Here is a 19,133-nt window from a genome sequence, read left to right as displayed (position 1 = left end):
CTGAAATTGATATTTTGCATTTTCCCCATTTTACAGTTGAGGAAACTGAGTCTCAAGGAAGCTATATTCCTTGTTACAGTTGCACAGCTAGAACTAGAGCTACTCCAAAGCCTACACATAACTAATTCCCATGGTGTTCCTTATTTTCCCATATTTTTTTAATGGACATTGCAAAATTCACATTAAATTTTACTTTATTTCTATAAAATAAGCAGATTGGGAACACTAAAAAACAAACAAAACTCTGGCTCTGCTCCATGCCATGGTGGTAGTACAGACACTCTTTTGGCAGGAAGTATTGATAAGTTTCTGGACTAAAGCGAAAGTAGGGAATTAAAGTTAACACCAAAATTGAAACAAAGCCATGTTTTGTGAAGCACACACTAATAGCAGTCCCTTGGATCAAAGGATATGATCTCACTTCACAGTAAAACAGGTCTTGCAAGCTCAGGTAACTCAGGAAGCAGAATGGTAATTATTCACAGAAGAAAGCAGGTAGTATACTGTTACATTACTACAGGGGAAAGTCAGAAGGTCACCAGGCTTGCAGGGTAACTGACACAGCTGAAACTGCTTGGCCCCTTTAAACAGAAGTAGTAAAATGGGAGAGAATGAAGCAAGTTTACCTAATACGGCTTTGCAAGGTAAGTGCCAACAGCCTCTGAAATGGTTGCAATCAGATGTGTAAGTGGTGTCCATTACAGAGTGTATGTGTGTGTGTGTATGTGTGGTGTGTGTGCGTGCACCCCTGCTGCGTTTCAAGGTGTGCTTTGAGGGTGGTGAAAGAAGCGGGGATTGTTTCTGAAGAAGCAGCTGTCTCGTCCGTTTTTCTCAACTACTCAACCTACACAGAAACACAAATTTGGTGGAGTAGGGAAAACCTTATCTTACTTGAGCTATAATGCTGGAGAATGGTTCAACCTACTTCCAATGCATTTTCATGTGAAACTTTTCCCAGTATTGACAGAACATTGATTTTTGTCCTTGCCTGTGAGATTTTTATTTGTAATCAAATTTTACCATCTCTGGGATTTACTCAGCCAAGTGTCCTTGTAATTAATATTACCACTTTTTTAAGGTAGAAAACAAGTCTCAGAGGGCAGTGTCTGGTTGGAGAGAGTGGTTGGTTTTAGAGGTCTTACTTTATCAGATACCTTTGTCCTTTAAAGGGACTGGCTTTATTGACATTGGCTTGACCTGGCTACTGTGGCTAGGCTTGTTGATAGAAACAAATACAAGTTGCCTCACACTTTCTACTTTTTTGAGTGAGAACGTTTCTTTAAAAAAAAAAAAAAGTGCAGAAGGCATATTTGTTGCCATGATTTCTAGTCGTCTACTCTCTTGTTAATTATTTACCACCTTTACTAGTGACATTTTGATCAAGGTCTTTTTAAAGAAGTCTCCTTGATGATGACCTTTTTATTTCCTTAAATATGTTCTTGTGAAGCATACCAACAAAAGAATACTCAAACTACTGTTTTCCTTTAAGTGTATGTAACCAAAAACATAATTATATCCGTGAAATGTAAAACATCTGAGGATAACAAAACCATCATAGACGTGCTTGGTCATAAACATGTATCACCCATTTTTATAGAGGTAAATAATCTTCCAGAATACCTTTTTTTTTCCCTGTATTTTCATTAATCCTTTCTCTACTTACTTTGCTTAAAAATCCCAGAATTGTATTTCTATTTCTGTGTAGTTCCTAAAAAAAAAAAAAATTGAAACACTGTGTAAAATGCTATTAAAAAGTACCTTTAACGTAGAGTAATTTTAAAAGTTATTTAATGCTTCCTATTGAAGAAAAGCAGCAAGGTAAAAAAAATCATTTAGTATAACTCTATGAAATAATTTGTGTTTTATAGATAAAATACATGTGATTATAACATATGCCTTAACTGTTTCTGTAATGTTTTTCCATGGGAAAGTATATAGGAAGCATCTAGGTTGTTAGAGTTGTTCATATAATAATAATTTTGTGTCAGATGTGTAGGACTGTTTGGGAACCCCCAGAATAGCCCATCTTAGCCTGTCTTGTACATCGTCTGTGTCTGTGTTCAGGATTGAAATAAACTGAGGAGTACCCTGGCAGCTCTCCTGTCCCCTCATCATCCCTCTTTGTGTCAGGATCAGAATAATATTTGCTTCTTATTTTAGAGTCCCAGAATGTGCATAGATTGTCTGTTGTTTTGTGGTTTTTTCGCCTCTTTTTCCCTGACCCTTTTATATCTGTTACGAGTCTGGTAATACATTCCATTTGAGAAGGGTGAATTTCTCTTCCTCCTATATATTGATTTTTCCAATTATTTTCAAAATCAATTATTAGCACAAATCAGAAGAGCATGCATACAATTTAAAATAAGAGCTATGGTAAATAATTTGAATGTCATGGTTTGAGTTAGAAAACAGTGTGCCTTGATTCATAAAGCTTCTGTAGCTGGGGAATACTTGTGAGATCAATTCTATCCTGGGGTATTTTCCTTTGTGCACTCTGCTTAAACTTTTAAATAAGGAATGTGTTCTCTTCTGATCTTATCTGAGTTGAAATGCATCCTTGGTAGGTCTACAAATAGTTCAGATTTCTCTTCTTGGAGTGTTCAAATGCTTCCATTCCAGACATATTTGCCTTAAGATTATTCAGTGAACCTATTAATCAGTGAGAATTAATGAGAAACAAGATGCTTCAGTTAGTTTGAAATTACTTCTGGATCTTGTTTTAATTATAAAGGAAAACACAGTAGGAGTTATTTTTTACCTTTATTTGTGTGTGTAAAGGTAAGAGGTTTTGCTAAGGTTGTCTAATATCTTATAAAACAAACCAAGATATATCCAGGAGTCTTCACATATGGATTGCTCTAACAGCATTCTATTTTCTGTGCAATCAGTTTAGTTCAGTTCAGTCACTCAGTGATGTCCAACTCTTTGCAACCCCATGAATCGCATCACGCCAGGCCTCCCTGTCCATCACCAACTCCCAGAGTCCACCCAAACTCATGTCCATGGAGTAGGTGATACCATCTAGCCATCTCATCCTCTGGCATCCCCTTCTCCTCCTGACCCATAATCAGTCTTATATCTGAGCTTGAGTTTTAAAATTACCAAAGTAAATGAAAAATGCATTTTGAAATGTTGTTTAATTTTTCTTTTGACTTAACAGCATTTATAAACATTCTGAAGTTCTCTAAAATAATACTGCTTATAATCAGCTCTGCTCACAATAAGTATTCTCTAACAGAAATGACTATATTCGGATGTTTTGTACATTTAGCCTATAGATGATTTAAGTGTTTTGGCTATGAAGATAATAAGTACTTAATAAATGATAGATTATCATTAGAACTCCATCATGTGTTTTGAATAATGGTTTTCTAAGGCCCCTGTATGTATCTAGATTATCTAGACTCACTGGGCCATCTCTAGTCACATCTTGAAGGGCTAGCCATAGACATTGTCAACGATTATTCATTTTAGCACTATATCCTGTAAGCCTCTGACCATTATTATACCCAAGTTGCTGGTAGATTATGCCCTGATTAAGAGCCCATAAGCTATCAACATTTAATGTTTCCAATGATATTGGGAACCTATCTTTTCCTGAATGAGAGTGAAATCTTTCCAAAGTTATCTTCGGCTTAATGTGAATAGATTTCAATTATCGTTTCCAACCTAAGAAGCAATCTCTCCCTTTTAGCCTCAGTGATAAAGTTAACAGACAATTATGTAAAACCTTCATACATGAAGGTCCATAATATTCTCTGGATTCGTTAAATAGAATTATCTTGGGTTGAAGAGAATACTAAAAAATGTTTTCTAATTTTTGAAAATATAAATAAAAGGTACAAATAATATGGCATCAGGAATAGGGATGAGTGCTTTTTTCTCATAGTTATTTGCTAAGGAAAGGAAGGAGGATTTCCTTACAAAATATCTGTAAGCACATGTACCACTGAGTGGCAAATTGTCAGTCTGTGACAGTACTGAATGGCCATGGCTGAGGTGACAGGATGGTGGCAAGTCCCTTCTTGGCAAGGAGTTATCTGGAAATTGACTTAGGATAAGGTTTCTTGCAATGTAGGAGACCCAGGTTCAATCCCTGGGTCTGGAAGATCCTGGGGAGATGGGGATGGCTACCAACTCCAGTATTCTTGGCTGGAGAATTCCATAGACAGAAGATCCTGGAGGGCTACAGTCCATGAGGTTCACAAAGAGTCAGACACAACTAAGCTACTAACACACACACATACAAGATTTCTCCAAAGGGTATCCTTGAGCATGTAAGGGACCCTAACCTAGTCTCTCTCAGGAAGTACAGGTATTTTCTGCTTCTCCCAGACTTCTCATTAACAGGCAAGGCAGACCTTAGTCAGAATTGTTTTAAAAAAATGGTGGGTCAGAGGAATAATCTCTCAAGGCTCAGCTGTGTTCCTCATCTGCTGACTCCCTCCTACATAAGGAATTCAGTCCCACGAGGTCTTGTTTTTCTTCTCCTTTTCCTTGGTCAAACATGTCCAAGGCCACCTGCCTCTTTGTAAAGGATTGTTGTTTAGTCACTCAGTCATGTCCAGCTCTTTTGCAACTCCTTGGACTGTATGTAGCCTGCCAGGCTCCTCTATCCATTGGATTCTCAGCAAGAATACTGGAGTGGGTTGCCATTTCTTTTTCCAGGGGATCTTTCCAACCCAGGGATGGAACCCATGTGGGCTGCATTGTCAGGCAGATTCTTCACCACTGAGCTACCAGGGAAGCCCTTTGTAAAGGATATGGTTTATCCTTGGAATTATTTGAATAACAGAAATCTCTTGAGTTCAGTGCCAGAACAACCTTGTGAGAGGGGTCTCTTTGAATGGAGTTTCCTCTGAGCTATTTAACATACCCTTTTCTCTCAAGCTGCCTGCTTATCAGCTGCTTGGATGTTTTTGAACACCTTCTAATTAAAGTCCTTCTTCCTACCTCAGTTCTTTGTTCTCTAGGTTAAGAACCCCTTATTCTAAAGGCTACAAAAGACTAGAACTCTGTGGAAAAGCTGTTTCTAAGTTCAGAAGTTTGGCTAGACCCTTTCAAATGCAAGGGCAGTTATAGGTAGCTGTCAGCAGAGACCGTTCTTCCACCAAACCTCTGAGGGAGAATCTGGCTGTCAGAACCAGGGTAAAGAAATCTGTAGAATATTAACATTTTCAAGGTAGAGAGGGAGTATAGAGGATCTTAAGTCCAAAATTTTTACTTTGTAGAGGAATAGAGATCCTTTGTAGGTACAAAAATTGTTCTCAGTTCCTCAGAAGCAGTTGCCAAAACCCAAGTCTCCACCCTAGCTGCCTAAATCCTATAATTTGATGGAGGGATTTGGCACATTGTTTTCTAGGAGTATTTACTTTTTAGAGAAGGAAATTTCGGCTTAAAAATGCTTTCCATATTGACATCTTTCAGCCTCTGTGGTATGACCTGTAAATCACCATCCAGTATTCAGCCCGGCTTTTAAATGTTTGCTCCATCCAGGCATCCAGGCTTGGGTATTCTCTTGACTACATAAAAGTAACTTAGGCTCTTGAGACATATATTAAGTTTCATCACAAGGAGGAATTGGCTTGAAATTCCATAAGCACATGCAAAAAATGTTTCTCCGTGATTCAGCCATTTCTTTAGGAATTATACTCTTTGTATCTGGCTAGTATAAGAAAAAAATCCAGGTGGGAAGATGCCTTAGTGTCTGTGCTTCTGTCTGTGTTTCTAAGTTGCAGCCCAAGGGCAGCAGTACTGTATACCCCAACCAGTTAGACTGGTTTGGTGTGTCTGTTTATTTTCTGTGGTGGGAAAAGTATCTCACATTCATCATCATAAACCATGCCTGTGAGTGCTTTGAAATCTTTTTAAAACCCCAAAGAGAACTCACCAGTTTGTGAATCTTCCTTCCAACCCACTCGAATTTTAATAGCATTTTCATTTATGACAAGTGCATAGAGCTCTTGTTTAACTATTTGCATTCCTGGAGGAAGCTTTCAGTTGCTCTGAGTGAGAGGTTGGTAGATTTGAGATACTTTGAAATTTAGATATTGAGGTAACAGGACATTTTCGAGTTGAAACTTCCAGAAGTTTTGCTGGAGAGGTCTTATAATCTAAGGATGAAATCAAGCATAACTGGAGGAAATAAAATTGTAGAGAATGTCAAAGCATGAAATCCCAGGTGAGTCTGACCAAAGTATGTAGGCAAAAATGTATGGCTTGGGTATTTTTCAGAAGTACAAGGCAAAGAACCCTTGGGACAGGCAAATAAGATTAGAATATGAACTCCAAAGTCAGATATAAGAAATAGTTAAGGAAGTTAACGGGGCCTCCCTGGTGGCTCAGTGGTAAACAATCTATCTGCCTGCCAATGCAGGGGATGTGGGTTCGGTATCTGGGTCTGGAAGATCCCCTGTAGAAGGAAATGGCAACCCAATCCAGTATTCTTGCCTGGGAAATTCCGTGGACAGTGGAGCCTGGCAGGCTATGAAGTCCATGGGGTCTTAAAGAGTTGGACATGACTTAGTGAATAAACAACAACAAGAAAGTTGACATAACTGCACTGAGAAGCTCTTTTCTCTTGTCTTTCTAAATGGAAATAGGATCTTTACCTTCTTAGAAATAAAACAGCAAGTGACATATTTGAATGAAACATAATAAAAACAATTAATAATGTAGAACTCAGTTAAGACCTGCTTTTGGGGAAAAACCAATACTCAGACACTCTGAAATTTAGTTTGTTCTTAGACTGAAATGATCTGAAATGCAAAGTTTAATCCCCTTAATTTAAATGATACTTTATGGCACTGAAATTGTTTTAAAGGGAAACATTTTAAGTTTCTATTAAAGTTACTATAAAACCTTCTTGAAGAAAAGGTGATATACACCTACAGGATGACTTGATTATTTAAACATTATTATTAATAATGCAATTAAAATGTGTTCCATATATTTAAAAGGCTGGAGCTGTCTTTGAATCTACTTTCTTTTTCTTAAAGAAATGAAACTAAGCGTGCAGTAATAATCTGATGATTATACATGTATAAACACCATGTAATTATTCCATTCTATGCCTGTTCTCTAGATTTTGGAAAGAGTTTAGACAAATTTAGCTAATTGAGTAGTACAGTAAGCCAAATTTCTTTGTATCACAGCTTTTTTGGGGGGAGGGTTATTAACCAAGCATGTACTTGACATTATTGGCGCGCATTACACTTGATACATCAGTGAGGGAAAAATGAGATGCTGATAAGATTGCGAATAAAATGTGATCAGGTTCAAAACACATAAAAGGGCATTGAACTTTAGCTGATCCTTTGAGCTTCTAAACTCTTCAGAAAGAGTATGGGTAAATATTTTTATTTGACAGGCTATTTTATTGTTCTATTGATATGTTTAACCATCTCCAGAGTTGAACACTTTGGAAGGCACATTTATAAATGCTGTTATATTTATGCTGAAAATTTATACTGAAATTCACCTATTCTCTTTAAATCTCTGATCAATGTAATGCAAGTTGTATATTGTGCACTAAAAAATTGAGTGTGAGGTAGAGGATTGGTGTAAAATCTTGTCTACTAAAAGAGCTTGAAAGAGAATTGTTTTGAAAAGTCAACTATTGAATTTAATACAATTCATATAAACACACAAAAGACATACATGAACACCTATTAAACAACATGATCAACTTTGCCATGTGACTTCAGACCTTGGTGAATGATTCACTTCAATAATTGTTTATAGTTTTGAAATCATTTCATCTCAGTGATTTTTTCGGTTTCTCAAAAGTGATTTCCTTTGCAATCAGAGCATGAGAAGCAGAGAGGATTGAAGGGTCACTGTGCTTTATTTCCTCTTTGAGTATGGACCTTTAATACAGTCACAGACAAGTCCTGTGTGTTCTTGTGCTTAGTCGCTCACTCGTGTCTGACTCTCTGCGGCCCCATGAACTGTAGCCACCAGGCTACTCTTCTCTGTCCATGGGGATTCTCCAGGCAGGAATGCTGGAGTGGGTTGCCATTCCCTTGTCCAGAGCCTATGTTTTCTTAAAACTATTGATAAAGCTTGAGCAAATTTTCATCACATCCACATTTCTTGGTGGTAGGTTTCGGAGATCAAGAATTATACTTTGCCACAAAAGGAGGAAGTTGCTTCCAGTCTTGCCAGTTCATGGTATTGCTATAACCACAGACACGTATCTGGGAATTTATAGAGAAATCTAGGAATTCATAGACAGAATTCCTCTTCTTTCACAGAAGAGATCTAATGTGAACTGATTCTGGCCAGAATAAATGGCAGAAGAAAGAAACTTTTTCCTGGCAAACAAATAGAGACAATCATAGAGTTGTATCTATCCATGTATTTACTTGCTTTGGTTTCCACTCTTATTGAAAACAAAAAAAGATTTTCCAAAAATTACTATGGTGGACTGTTAAACAACATGGGTTTGAACTGCACAGGTCTACTTATATGTGGAACTATAGTACTACATAATCTGATGTTGGAACTGGATTTGGAACCATATGCCAGAGGGCAGGAGGGCCCATACTATGAAATAGGATACAAATAAGTAAACATAATTCAAAATGGTGTTAAATAATTTGTGAAAATTAAGCTGCTATATATATTTTATAAGTGCATTGTCTTATGGAAGTGTCTGTCCTGGAGTGGATTTTCTATGGGTTATGTGTTCATGTTGGTTAATGAAAGGTTTAGTATAGTCACTGTAACAGATTTGGCACTGGAGCCATGGGTGGCAGGTAGGGCAGGGATAGAAATTAAGAAGAAAGAAAGACATGTTGATATTGATAATATTCATGGTGCATTATAAACCTACTTTAAAAACTTCAATATGTAAACTTCAGGTACAATGAGGTAATAATGTTGCTTTGAGTTTTTCTTTTCCATGTAGGTAAAATAGTAATTTGAGGAATAAATGAAGAAAATTTAATAAAATAGTAATGTTTTTCATCCTTGAATCTGAGTTCTCATCATAGTTTTATGTTCATGTTTAGTCTTTTAAAAAAAATTTGTTCTTCTCAGTTTATCATTTGACTTCTATAGATGTCTTTTAGGCATCATCTTTTTTTCTAGATTATAAGACTTATAATATTGTTTATATTTTTAGGAATTGATAAATTCCTGAGTTATAGTTATTAAAATACTTTTACATAACAATAAATTCACAATAATGTTGATTAATAAAAGGTTCTGGAAAGGATATCTTCACATGAATTTTTCATTTTCACAAGTTGATGAGTTAGTAAATAATTCATTTTCATACTACATATAAAACAAAAATCCTAATACTCATTAGGTACTAAATTCAAGTGGAAATTTACTAAGCTTATTTGAATCTCACAATAATCTTGGCCTTCCCTCTTTTTCTCTTCCCCTCCAACAAATATACTAAGCTAATTCCCAATAAGACTTCTGCCTATTGGTAATGTCTGCTGAACTTTCTACAGTTTGTTCCTTCTTGTCATTCAATCATCAGGTTAAATATCATCTCAGTGATAACTTCTGTAGCCTCACAAACTAAAGTAGCCCGTCTCTGTCTTAATGACTGATTTTAAATATCTTACCAGGAGCCATTTTTTTAGTGGTGAGGGTGTATTTCTTTATTGCCTAAAGAAAGAAAGAAAAAAGTGAAGTTGCTTAGTCGTGTCTGACTCTTTGCGACCCCATGGACTGTAGCCCACTTAGGCTCCTCCATCCGTGGTTTTCCATGCAAGAGTACTGGAGTGTATTGCCATTTATTTCTCCAGGGGATCTTCCTGACCCAGGGATTGAACCCAGGTCTCCTGCATTGCAGGCATACGCGTTACCATCTGAGCCACCAGGGAAGCACTTACCTGCAATAAAATGTACCCTCTTTGAAATAAAAGACCGTGGGTGGTTGTATCTTTAGCTTAGAACCATGGCTAACATGTACTGCATTTTTCAACAAGTATAAGTTTCATGTGCTCAGAAAAAGCAACCGTAAATGCAAAATATTTGTGTCTAGCCAGTTTGTATTCGTTCTAACATTAAAATTAGTTAAGCATAAGGTAGCAACATTAGCATGGTAAATACAAAGCAGGATAAAACAGGAAGACTTAACCAAAAAAAAAAAAAAAAAAAAAGACAAAAGGACAGAAACATGTTAAAATTGAAAGAGACCTTTATTCCAGAATGTTAGTTGACATAGAGTTTATTCTAGGATATGGGGAGCAGAGTATTGTTCATTTTCATTTCCTCTGATTCTTGAAGTGAGCTTGGTTGAGTTTACTGAGATGAGCTCTCAGAGAGTCCAAGTATGAAAAACTATGGTGATGATGGTGCTCATGGATGAAAACATTTAAATGTATACTATGTGCCAGGGACTGTTTCAAGTGCTCAAATTTATTATTTTATTGACTCTTCATAACCATTCATGAGGAGTATATACTCAACAAATAAAAATATAAATATATGACTGTATTTGCCTTCTGCTTTATGTCTAATTCATCTTCATCATTGTCCTTCATCTCAGTGATGGAGAGCTGAGTTCATGTGATAATGATGGGATTTGATTTAAAAAATGTGAAAGATACTTGAGGTTAAATTGGTGTTTGCTTGTACTAAATGCTGAAGAAGGAAAAGATTGTAAAAACTGGGTTTCTGGCCTAGGTGACAGAGAGAGTAGTATTGTTAACAGATTTAGGGAGTAGAGGATGGGGAATAGTTTAGTGGAGGTGAAATATGAGACTACTTTAACCAAAGATAATTTTATACCATAAGTTTAATGAAAATGTCCAGGACTTAAACTGTGAAAATGACACTAGGCCTTGAGGAAGAGAACTAAGATTGGGGTAAGAGGTTGGAAATTATTAAAACTTAAGTCATAGGGGACATTTTGGATAAGTGATATTGTACAAAGATGAGAGTTTAAGTAAAAAGACAGATCATAGAGTCTAGCAAACACTGAAATCTAAATCCAGGTAGTAATGAAAGAAACTGACATGGGGTCATAGGAGAGAGAGAAAATACAGATGACAGAACTTTGGGGGGAAATGCACAGTGGGGGAGGTGTGGTTTCTGTATGGAATAGTCAAGTGGCTAGGATTTGGTGATTCAACCCTGGAATTAAGGTGAAACTTGAGGAAGAAACAGTTTGAAAATGATCAGGAATGAGGTGAAAGGAGAAGACAAAATTAGAAACCATAAAGAGCTTAAAATAGCAGAAGTTCAATAGTTATAGCCTCAGAAATGGCCATTGTTTAGGAGTTGGAGAAAGAAGAGTGGACAAAGACAGTAGTCTACATTACAACACTTCTGTGAGGTAAACGTAGCTTTCAGTTTCCCACATTTGCACATGAGGGAATAGTATCAGTGATGGAGAGGACGAAGGTGTTAAAATAGAAGTATGTCCAATGAAGATGGGGATTTGAATCATAGAGAGCAGCATTCTATAAGGAATTAAGGGCGAGGGTAATGACAGATTCCCTGACTTACAGAGAAAAGTGGGTGATGGAACTCATGCCAGTGGCCTGGATCTTTGCAGTAAGGGATGAATTCTACCAGCCAAGAGTTAGGGTGGAGCTGGGTGTGGGATGTTGAATCCATGAAAGATAAATAAAAGGATTGGCCAGAAGCAGCTTCAGCAAAGTTAGACATGAGATAGTGTTGGGGAATGTGGGAAAGCAACAGGAAAAAAAAAAATGCAGGCTGATTATTAAGCAAGTTTTCACAGAGACATGAGTGAGTTTCCATGAGAGTGAGTGTGTGCGTTTTATTGGCTTGTCTACAGATTTAGCTAGAGATTGTTATTCTGGAATAACATCATTTAGCATACCCAATAAGCCTACTCCAGCTAGTTTTCTTCAGATTGCATGCTGCTGCTCTAGGCAGAACTAGAAGAGAGCACATTTCACTACAAATCCATCCAGCTTTTGAAAAGCAATGAAACACCCAGCCTTGACTGCAAATCAACTTTAATAGTGGAATAGTGGTATCTTCTTATCTACGTAACATTTGCAATGCATGTGTGTGTGTATGCGCTCAGTCATTCAGTCATGTCCAACCTTTCGCAACACCCTGGACTGCGGCCTGCCATATTCTTCTGTCCATGTGATTTTCCTGGCAAGAATACTGGCTTGAGTTGCCATTTCCTCCCCCAGGAGATCTCCCCTACTCAGGGATTGAACTTACATCTCCTGTGGCTCCTGCATTGACAGGTGGATACTTTACCACTGAGCCACCTGGGAAGCAACATTTGCAAAGCACCCATATATACTGCTGGTCATATAGTAAGAAGTGAGATATATATGGGACTTTGGAATGAGGGGAACACACTTCCATTTAACTTTGAAGAAAGCAAAAGGAGGTTGAGATCAATGTTTATTCACTCAAAGATTTCAAGACTCTTGGGTAATTAGTAATTCACATCAGTGTTTGTATGATTATGTTATTATCATTAATAATAATTAAAATAATAATATAACTGGATATTTAATCAATATCAGGAAGAAGCAAAGCTAGAATCTAAATCTAGGATATACATGACTCTATTGCTTTCTTACTGCTGCCTTGCCCAGGAGTAAGTGCTGTTTTAAATAGAGCTACTTAAAAAAAGGCTGTCTAAGTAGAATTTTCAAATATTCACAGTTTATATCCATATGCAAAAATTAGTGACTGTTAATTTTTTGTTACTGAAGAGTCCATTCTATAGCTGATACATCTTCTATGGATAGCATATTTCACAAGAAATCACATTACATCATTTCTACCCATAGTGTTTTATGTTTGGGTACATCATGATTCCTCTTGTCCTAACTACCCTCATATCCTTGTGATATTTCCATCATGCCTACATTCCTGGCACTTTTATTGAAGGTGATAAAGCTCTGAAGAAGTTGTTTGTGATAAACAGGTTCTACTAAATTCAAGAATGTTTTGACCATTAACCTTCAGTTTGAAGTCTTAGGTGACCACAAACTAGTATAAAAGAATATAGACCTAACTCTACAAAATATACCTTAAAGAGGTTTTTAAGCAGTTGATGGTTTGCTGATGTAGGGAATATTTCCTCTTCAGTGTTTCTAACTTAACAAATTACATGTAAAAGCCATAAACTCTTTTATATTATCTATAAACATAATAAAAAATGTTATACCACATAAGTTTGACTTAGTCAATAATTCTAGGCCTAGCCTTAGGGTTTGAAGAGAAAATTATTCCTGTTACACATTTTAATTATGCTATAAACTTTGGGAAATAGCTATTGATCTTCAGCATCTGGCATCAGAAAGTTGTTTCTTGTTCTGTAGCCAGTGAAAGAATGCCATAGAGACTAAAAATGAAGAATTTCAGGGAAATCAAAGGTACAGTAAAGGATATATTTTGGTTATATGTGAGTAACTTAAAAGCTAAGATTATCGTCTCTAAACATCTTTCTGCTGGAAACTAGGAACAATTGAGTTCAGGAATATATCACATTACTTGTTTAAGAAAAAGCTCCTCACTAGTAGTATTCTTGGTAATTTCTAATATTTTAATTCAGAAATAGGAGGGCCTACTCAGGAAAAAAAAAAAAAAAAAAAGCTTAAACTTAACACATGTAAGTTTCTCCAAAACTTATATAGAGTACTGAACATTGTGATTATCATTTTATAAGTAATTATTTCACATTTTAAAATCATCAAATCAGTAAAATGGGTAAAAACATCCATTCTGTTAAAACTAAAGAGATATCTAACAGCTATGATGATGATGAAGGAGAGGAGGAGGAGAGGGAGGGGAGGAGGAGAGACTAGTTACTGTGTGTCGAACTTTTATTAGGGGATGGGCATTGCTATAAACACTTTACTTGTATGGCCAGATTGAAGCCTACATCCACCAGGTGAAAATGGGTCCCCATTTTATAGAAGGCTCAGCCAAGTTAAGTAATTCTGTCAGTAACTAAGTGGTAGAGTTGGGATTCAAACTCAGGTCTGTCTGACTTGTGAAATAATATAGATTCCTTGAGCTGCCATTTTTGGCAAGTTGAAAATTCTTGCATGTTTAGAGCATTTAAAGTAGGTTTATGTTTAAGTTTAAACATATCAAATTTAGTATTATGATTTATTCATAAAACAGCTATTTATTAGGGAGGTTCAAGAGGAAGAGGATATATATATATATATATATATATATATATATATAGCTGACTCATGTTAATATATGGCAGAAACCAACACAATATTGTAGAATATTTGTCCTCCAATTGAAAATAAATATATTTTAAAAATAAATTCTCGATGAATATGTTAACAACAAAACCATTTATTGACATACGATAATGTACCAGACGTAGTGTTAGGAGCTATTGAAGCTAAATTCAGTAAGTCATGGACCATAGCAACTCACAGTACCAGAAATAGTGTTAGGATCTCCTGAAGCTAAATTCACAAAGTCATGGACCACAGCAACTCATAGTCTGCTATGGAAGATGCTGCTGCTGCTAAGTCGCCTCAGTCGTGTCGGACTCTGTGCGACCCCATAGACGGCAGCCCACCAGGCTTCCCCGTCCCTGGGATTCTCCAGGCAAGAACACTGGAGTGAGTGGCCATTTCCTTCTCCAATGCATAAAAGTGAAAAGTGAAAGTGAAGTCGCTCAGTCGTGTCCAACTCTAGCGACCCCATGGACCGCAGCCTACCAGGCTTCTCCGTCCATGGGATTTTCCAGGCAAAAAAGTACTGGAGTGGGGTGCCATTGCCTTCTCCGATGGAAGATGCTACACAGTGATAATACAAAAAAAGAGAAAAAAAGTTTATATATATATAAATATATTGTTTATGAATCTTGAGAATTCTCGGATAAAACTTCTATAATTACTCCCTCTTGAATTTCAGAATCTAATTAAAGATATGGTCATTTAGCTTTGATACTACAATGCCTTCTTTGGTCAGTTTGGGGGCCTCAATATGTTTCTAACCCTAGCCATTAAAGATGCTATTTTGAACATATCAGCAGGGAATCTGTATTGACTTTTCTTGCCAATGCAGAGGTATCCCCTACATCTTCACAGTAGGAATAAATGAATATAATTTTCATCTATTCCTTCCCTACCCATTTCTTTCTAACCCACAATGTAATTAAATACATTGTTTAAAGAATCTGTTAAATATTCCATGTATCTAATGCCTTTAATATTGGTTCTGGATGCAGTGGTTAGCATTATTTTATTTAGTTTTATAAAGCTAAAACTAAAAATATAAAATATAAAGCTACAACTCAAATTATAACTCTTGAATATAATACACAAGTCTGTATTTTATGAAAAAAAGTGCTATTTTTTCCAACTATTCTTCAATTTAGGGGCTGTCATCCAGCTTTCATTGAAACTTTTTCACATATTAAGGATACGTGCATGTGCATGCTCAGTTGCTTCAATTATGCCTGACTCTTCGCAACCCTGTGTTCTGGAACCTGCCAGGCTCTCCTGCCAGGCTCCTCTGTCCATGGGATTCTCCAGGCAAGAATACTGAAGTGGATTGCCATGCCCTCCTCCAGGGCATCTTCCCAACCCAGGGATCAAACATGAGGCTCCTGCAATACAGGTATATTCTTTGCCCCTGAGCAACTGGGAAGACCCATATTAAGGGTATAATCTAATAAATATAGACAATAAGCAGTGCATTTTTAGCCATGGCAGGTATAAGCAAAATTTACAAAATGGGATTTATTTTTTCTTTTAATTTTGGACATTGAAGAGAGAATCCAATGGCAGGTGTAAAGTCTTTCATCCACTTTATAACTTTCTCCAAGGATATATATTTATTATATATGAGCCCAATCAGTAAAGAATCTGCCTGCAATGTAAGAGACCTGGGTTCAATTCCTAGATCAGAAATATCCCCTGGAGAAGGAACTGGCAATCCACTCCAGTATTCTTGCCTGGGGAAATCCCATAGACAGAGGAGCCTGGCAGGCTACAATCCATGGGGTCACAAGAGTTGGACATGACCTAGTGACTAAACCATCAAGGTGCTTAGCCAGTTTAGTGTCTTTGAACAATCATTAAATCATGGGATTTAGGCATTTTGTAATAGTTCATATTTTTAAAAGAAGATATATTCAGGGCTCTGTGACAACCTAGAGGGGTGGAATGGGGTGATAGGTGAGAGAAAGCTTCAGGAGAGAGGAAACATATGTATACCTATGGCTGATTGATATTGATGTATGGCAGAAACCAACACAATATTGTAAAGCAACTATCTGTCAATGAAAAATATATAAAAAAGAAGATATATGAAGGCTACCATATGCAAGGTACTGATCCTAGGAATTTTATTAAGTCACCTCATTTTCTTCTCACAAGCAATGTCTAGAGCTATTTTTAGCTTTGTGCCTATTTGCCAGATTGCCAGTGAGCCTATGTACACATCAAAGATGTTAACCACAGTTGAGGTGAGTTGCTGTTGTGGAAAGCATCAGATTTTCTTCACCAGTTTGCTCGTAACCCGAGAACAGAATATCATTGCCTCTTGATTTCAGTCTCCCCTACTGGTACTTAATATGCCAAGTTAAAGTACTTGCATAGTGGACAAGAAAGCAACATGGGGATTCCTGTTCCCCTTTCCTGCAAATTGACAGGCTGCATTGCAGCAGGTGCACAGCAAAGTGATTAAGATTGTACAGGTTGACAAAACATGTGTGATATGACTGCAATGTTTTATATGAATGACATGTCACGGCAAGTGCTGGCCTCAAGAGATTGTACCTAGGGTTCTGGGCTATAAGGACAATCTATATGCATATAAAAGCACCATTGAGAAGGTGAATACCCAGGAAAAATAACCTTGACTAGGAGTCTATGTAAGCGAGGTACATTGCAAATGTAAGGTATATTTTTTGCTACTTAAATATTTTACAAATTTCCTATTTATTTGAGTAGATGTAATAAGCATCTGTCTTGGGTGATGGGAGTTTTTGACTGCTGAACAACTCATTCAGCTGTCAGGAGGACAGAGAGTCTGGTTTGTTAAAATTCATGATTGGAAAAGAATTCCAGTGTCATCCTATTCATTTTAAGAGCACAGCCCTTGGTATGGACCTTTCTCTACTTCTAGGATGCCTAAATTACTTTACATGTTAATAAAATAAGCTTAATATGAGTGTCATTGCCTTGCTTACTAATTTTCAAAATAACCAAAGAGCAACAGTGAAGAGAGTAGATTTTATTTTTATTTTATTTTTTTAATTTTATTTTTAAACTTTACATAATTGTATTAGTTTTGCCAAATATCAAAATGAATCCACCACAGGTATACATGTGTTCCCTATCCTGAACCCTCCTCCCTCCTCCCTCCCCATACCATCCCTCTGGGTCGTCCCAGTGCACCAGCCCCAAGCATCCAGTATCGTGCATCGAACCTGGACTGGCAACTCGTTTCATACATGATATTTTACATGTTTCAATGCCATTCTCCCAAATCTTCCCACCCTCTCCCTCTCCCACAGAGTCCATAAGACTGTTCTATACATCAGTGTCTCTTTTGCTGTCTCGTACACAGGGTTATTGTTACCATCTTTCTAAATTCCATATATATGTGTTAGTATACTGTATTGGTGTTTTTCTTTCTGGCTTACTTCACTCTGTATAATAGGCTCCTGTTTCATCCACCTCATTAGAACTGATTCAAATGTATTCTTTTTAATGGCTGAGTAATACTCCATTGTGTATATGTACCACAGCTTTCTTATCCATTCATCTGCTGATGGACATCTAGGTTGCTTCCATGTCCTGGCTATTATAAACAGTGCTGCGATGAACATTGGGGTACACGTGTCTCTTTCCCTTCTGGTTTCCTCAGTGTGTATGCCCAGCAGTGGGATTGCTGGGTCATAAGGCAGTTCTATTTCTGGTTTTTTAAGGAATCTCCACACTGTTCTCCATAGTGGCTGTACTAGTTTGCATTCCCACCAACAGTGGAAGAGGGTTCCCTTTTCTCCACACCCTCTCCAGCATTTATTGCTTGTAGACTTTTGGATCGCAGCCATTCTGACTGGTGTGAAATGGTACCTCATAGTGGTTTTGATTTGCATTTCTCTGATAATGAGTGATGTTGAGCATCTTTTCATGTGTTTGTTAGCCATCTGTATGTCTTCTTTGGAGAAATGTCTATTTAGTTCTTGGGCCCATTTTTTGATTGGGTCATTTATTTTTCTGGAGTTGAGCTGTAGGAGTTGCTTGTATATTCTCGAGATTAGTTGTTTGTCAGTTGCTTCATTTGCTATTATCTTCTCCCATTCTGAAGGCTGTCTTTTCACCTTGCTAATAGTTTCCTTTGATGTGCAGAAGCTTTTAAGGTTAATTAGGTCCCATTTGTTTATTTTTGCTTTTATTTCCAATATTGTGGGAGGTGGGTCATAGAGGATCCTGCTGTGATGTATGTCAGAGAGTGTTTTGCCTATGTTCTCCTCTAGGAGTTTTATAGTTTCTGGTCTTACGTTTAGATCTTTAATCCATTTTGAGTTTATTTTTGTGTATGGTGCTAGAAAGTGTTCTAGTTTCATTCTTTTACAAGTGGTTGACTAGATTTCCTAGCACCACTTGTTAAAGAGATTGTCTTTAATTCATTGTATATTCTTGCCTCCTTTGTCAAAGATAAGGTGTCCATATGTGCGTGGATTTATCTCTGGGCTTTCTATTTTGTTCCATTGATCTATATTTCTGTCTTTGTGCCAGTACCATACTGTCTTGATGACTGTAGCATTGTAGTATAGCCTGAAGTCAGGCAGGTTGATTCCTCCAGTTCCATTCTTCTTTCTCAAGATCGCTTTGACTATTCGAGGTTTTTTTGTATTTCCATACAAATTGTGAAATTATTTGTTCTAGCTCTGTGAAGAATACTGTTGGTAGCTTGATGGGGATTGCATTGAATCTATAGATTGCTTTGGGTAGTATACTAATTTTCACTATATTGATTCTTCCAATCCATGAACATGGTATATTTCTCCATCTGTTAGTGTCCTCTTTGATTTCTTTCACCAGTGTTTTATAGTTTTCTATATATAGGTCTTTAGTATTTTATTCTTTCCGTTGCAATGGTGAATGGAATTGTTTCCTTAATTTCTCTGTTTTCTCATTATTAGTGTATAGGAATGCAAGGGATTTCTGTGTGTTGAT

The 19,133-nt window shown here is 36.9% G+C and overlaps 1 protein-coding gene across 1 annotated transcript in view; it reads left to right on the top strand.

Annotated features, from left to right (window-relative positions):
• Window positions 1-251: 251 nt before the first annotated feature.
• The window catches only part of NAALADL2 (N-acetylated alpha-linked acidic dipeptidase like 2), a 1,154,148-nt gene continuing 1,135,266 nt past the window's right edge, over window positions 252-19,133 (top strand). The window contains exon 1 of the mRNA XM_055569015.1: window positions 252-644. Coding sequence (XP_055424990.1) covers window positions 602-644 — 43 coding nt within the window. The 5' untranslated portion in view covers window positions 252-601. The remainder of the gene's footprint in view (window positions 645-19,133) is intronic.

The sequence above is a fragment of the Bubalus kerabau genome, chromosome 2 (assembly GCF_029407905.1).
Source record: "Bubalus kerabau isolate K-KA32 ecotype Philippines breed swamp buffalo chromosome 2, PCC_UOA_SB_1v2, whole genome shotgun sequence".
NCBI lineage: Eukaryota > Metazoa > Chordata > Mammalia > Artiodactyla > Bovidae > Bubalus > Bubalus kerabau.
The sequence above is the reverse complement of the archived record's forward strand: the minus strand, read 5'-3'. Positions and strand labels throughout refer to the sequence as shown.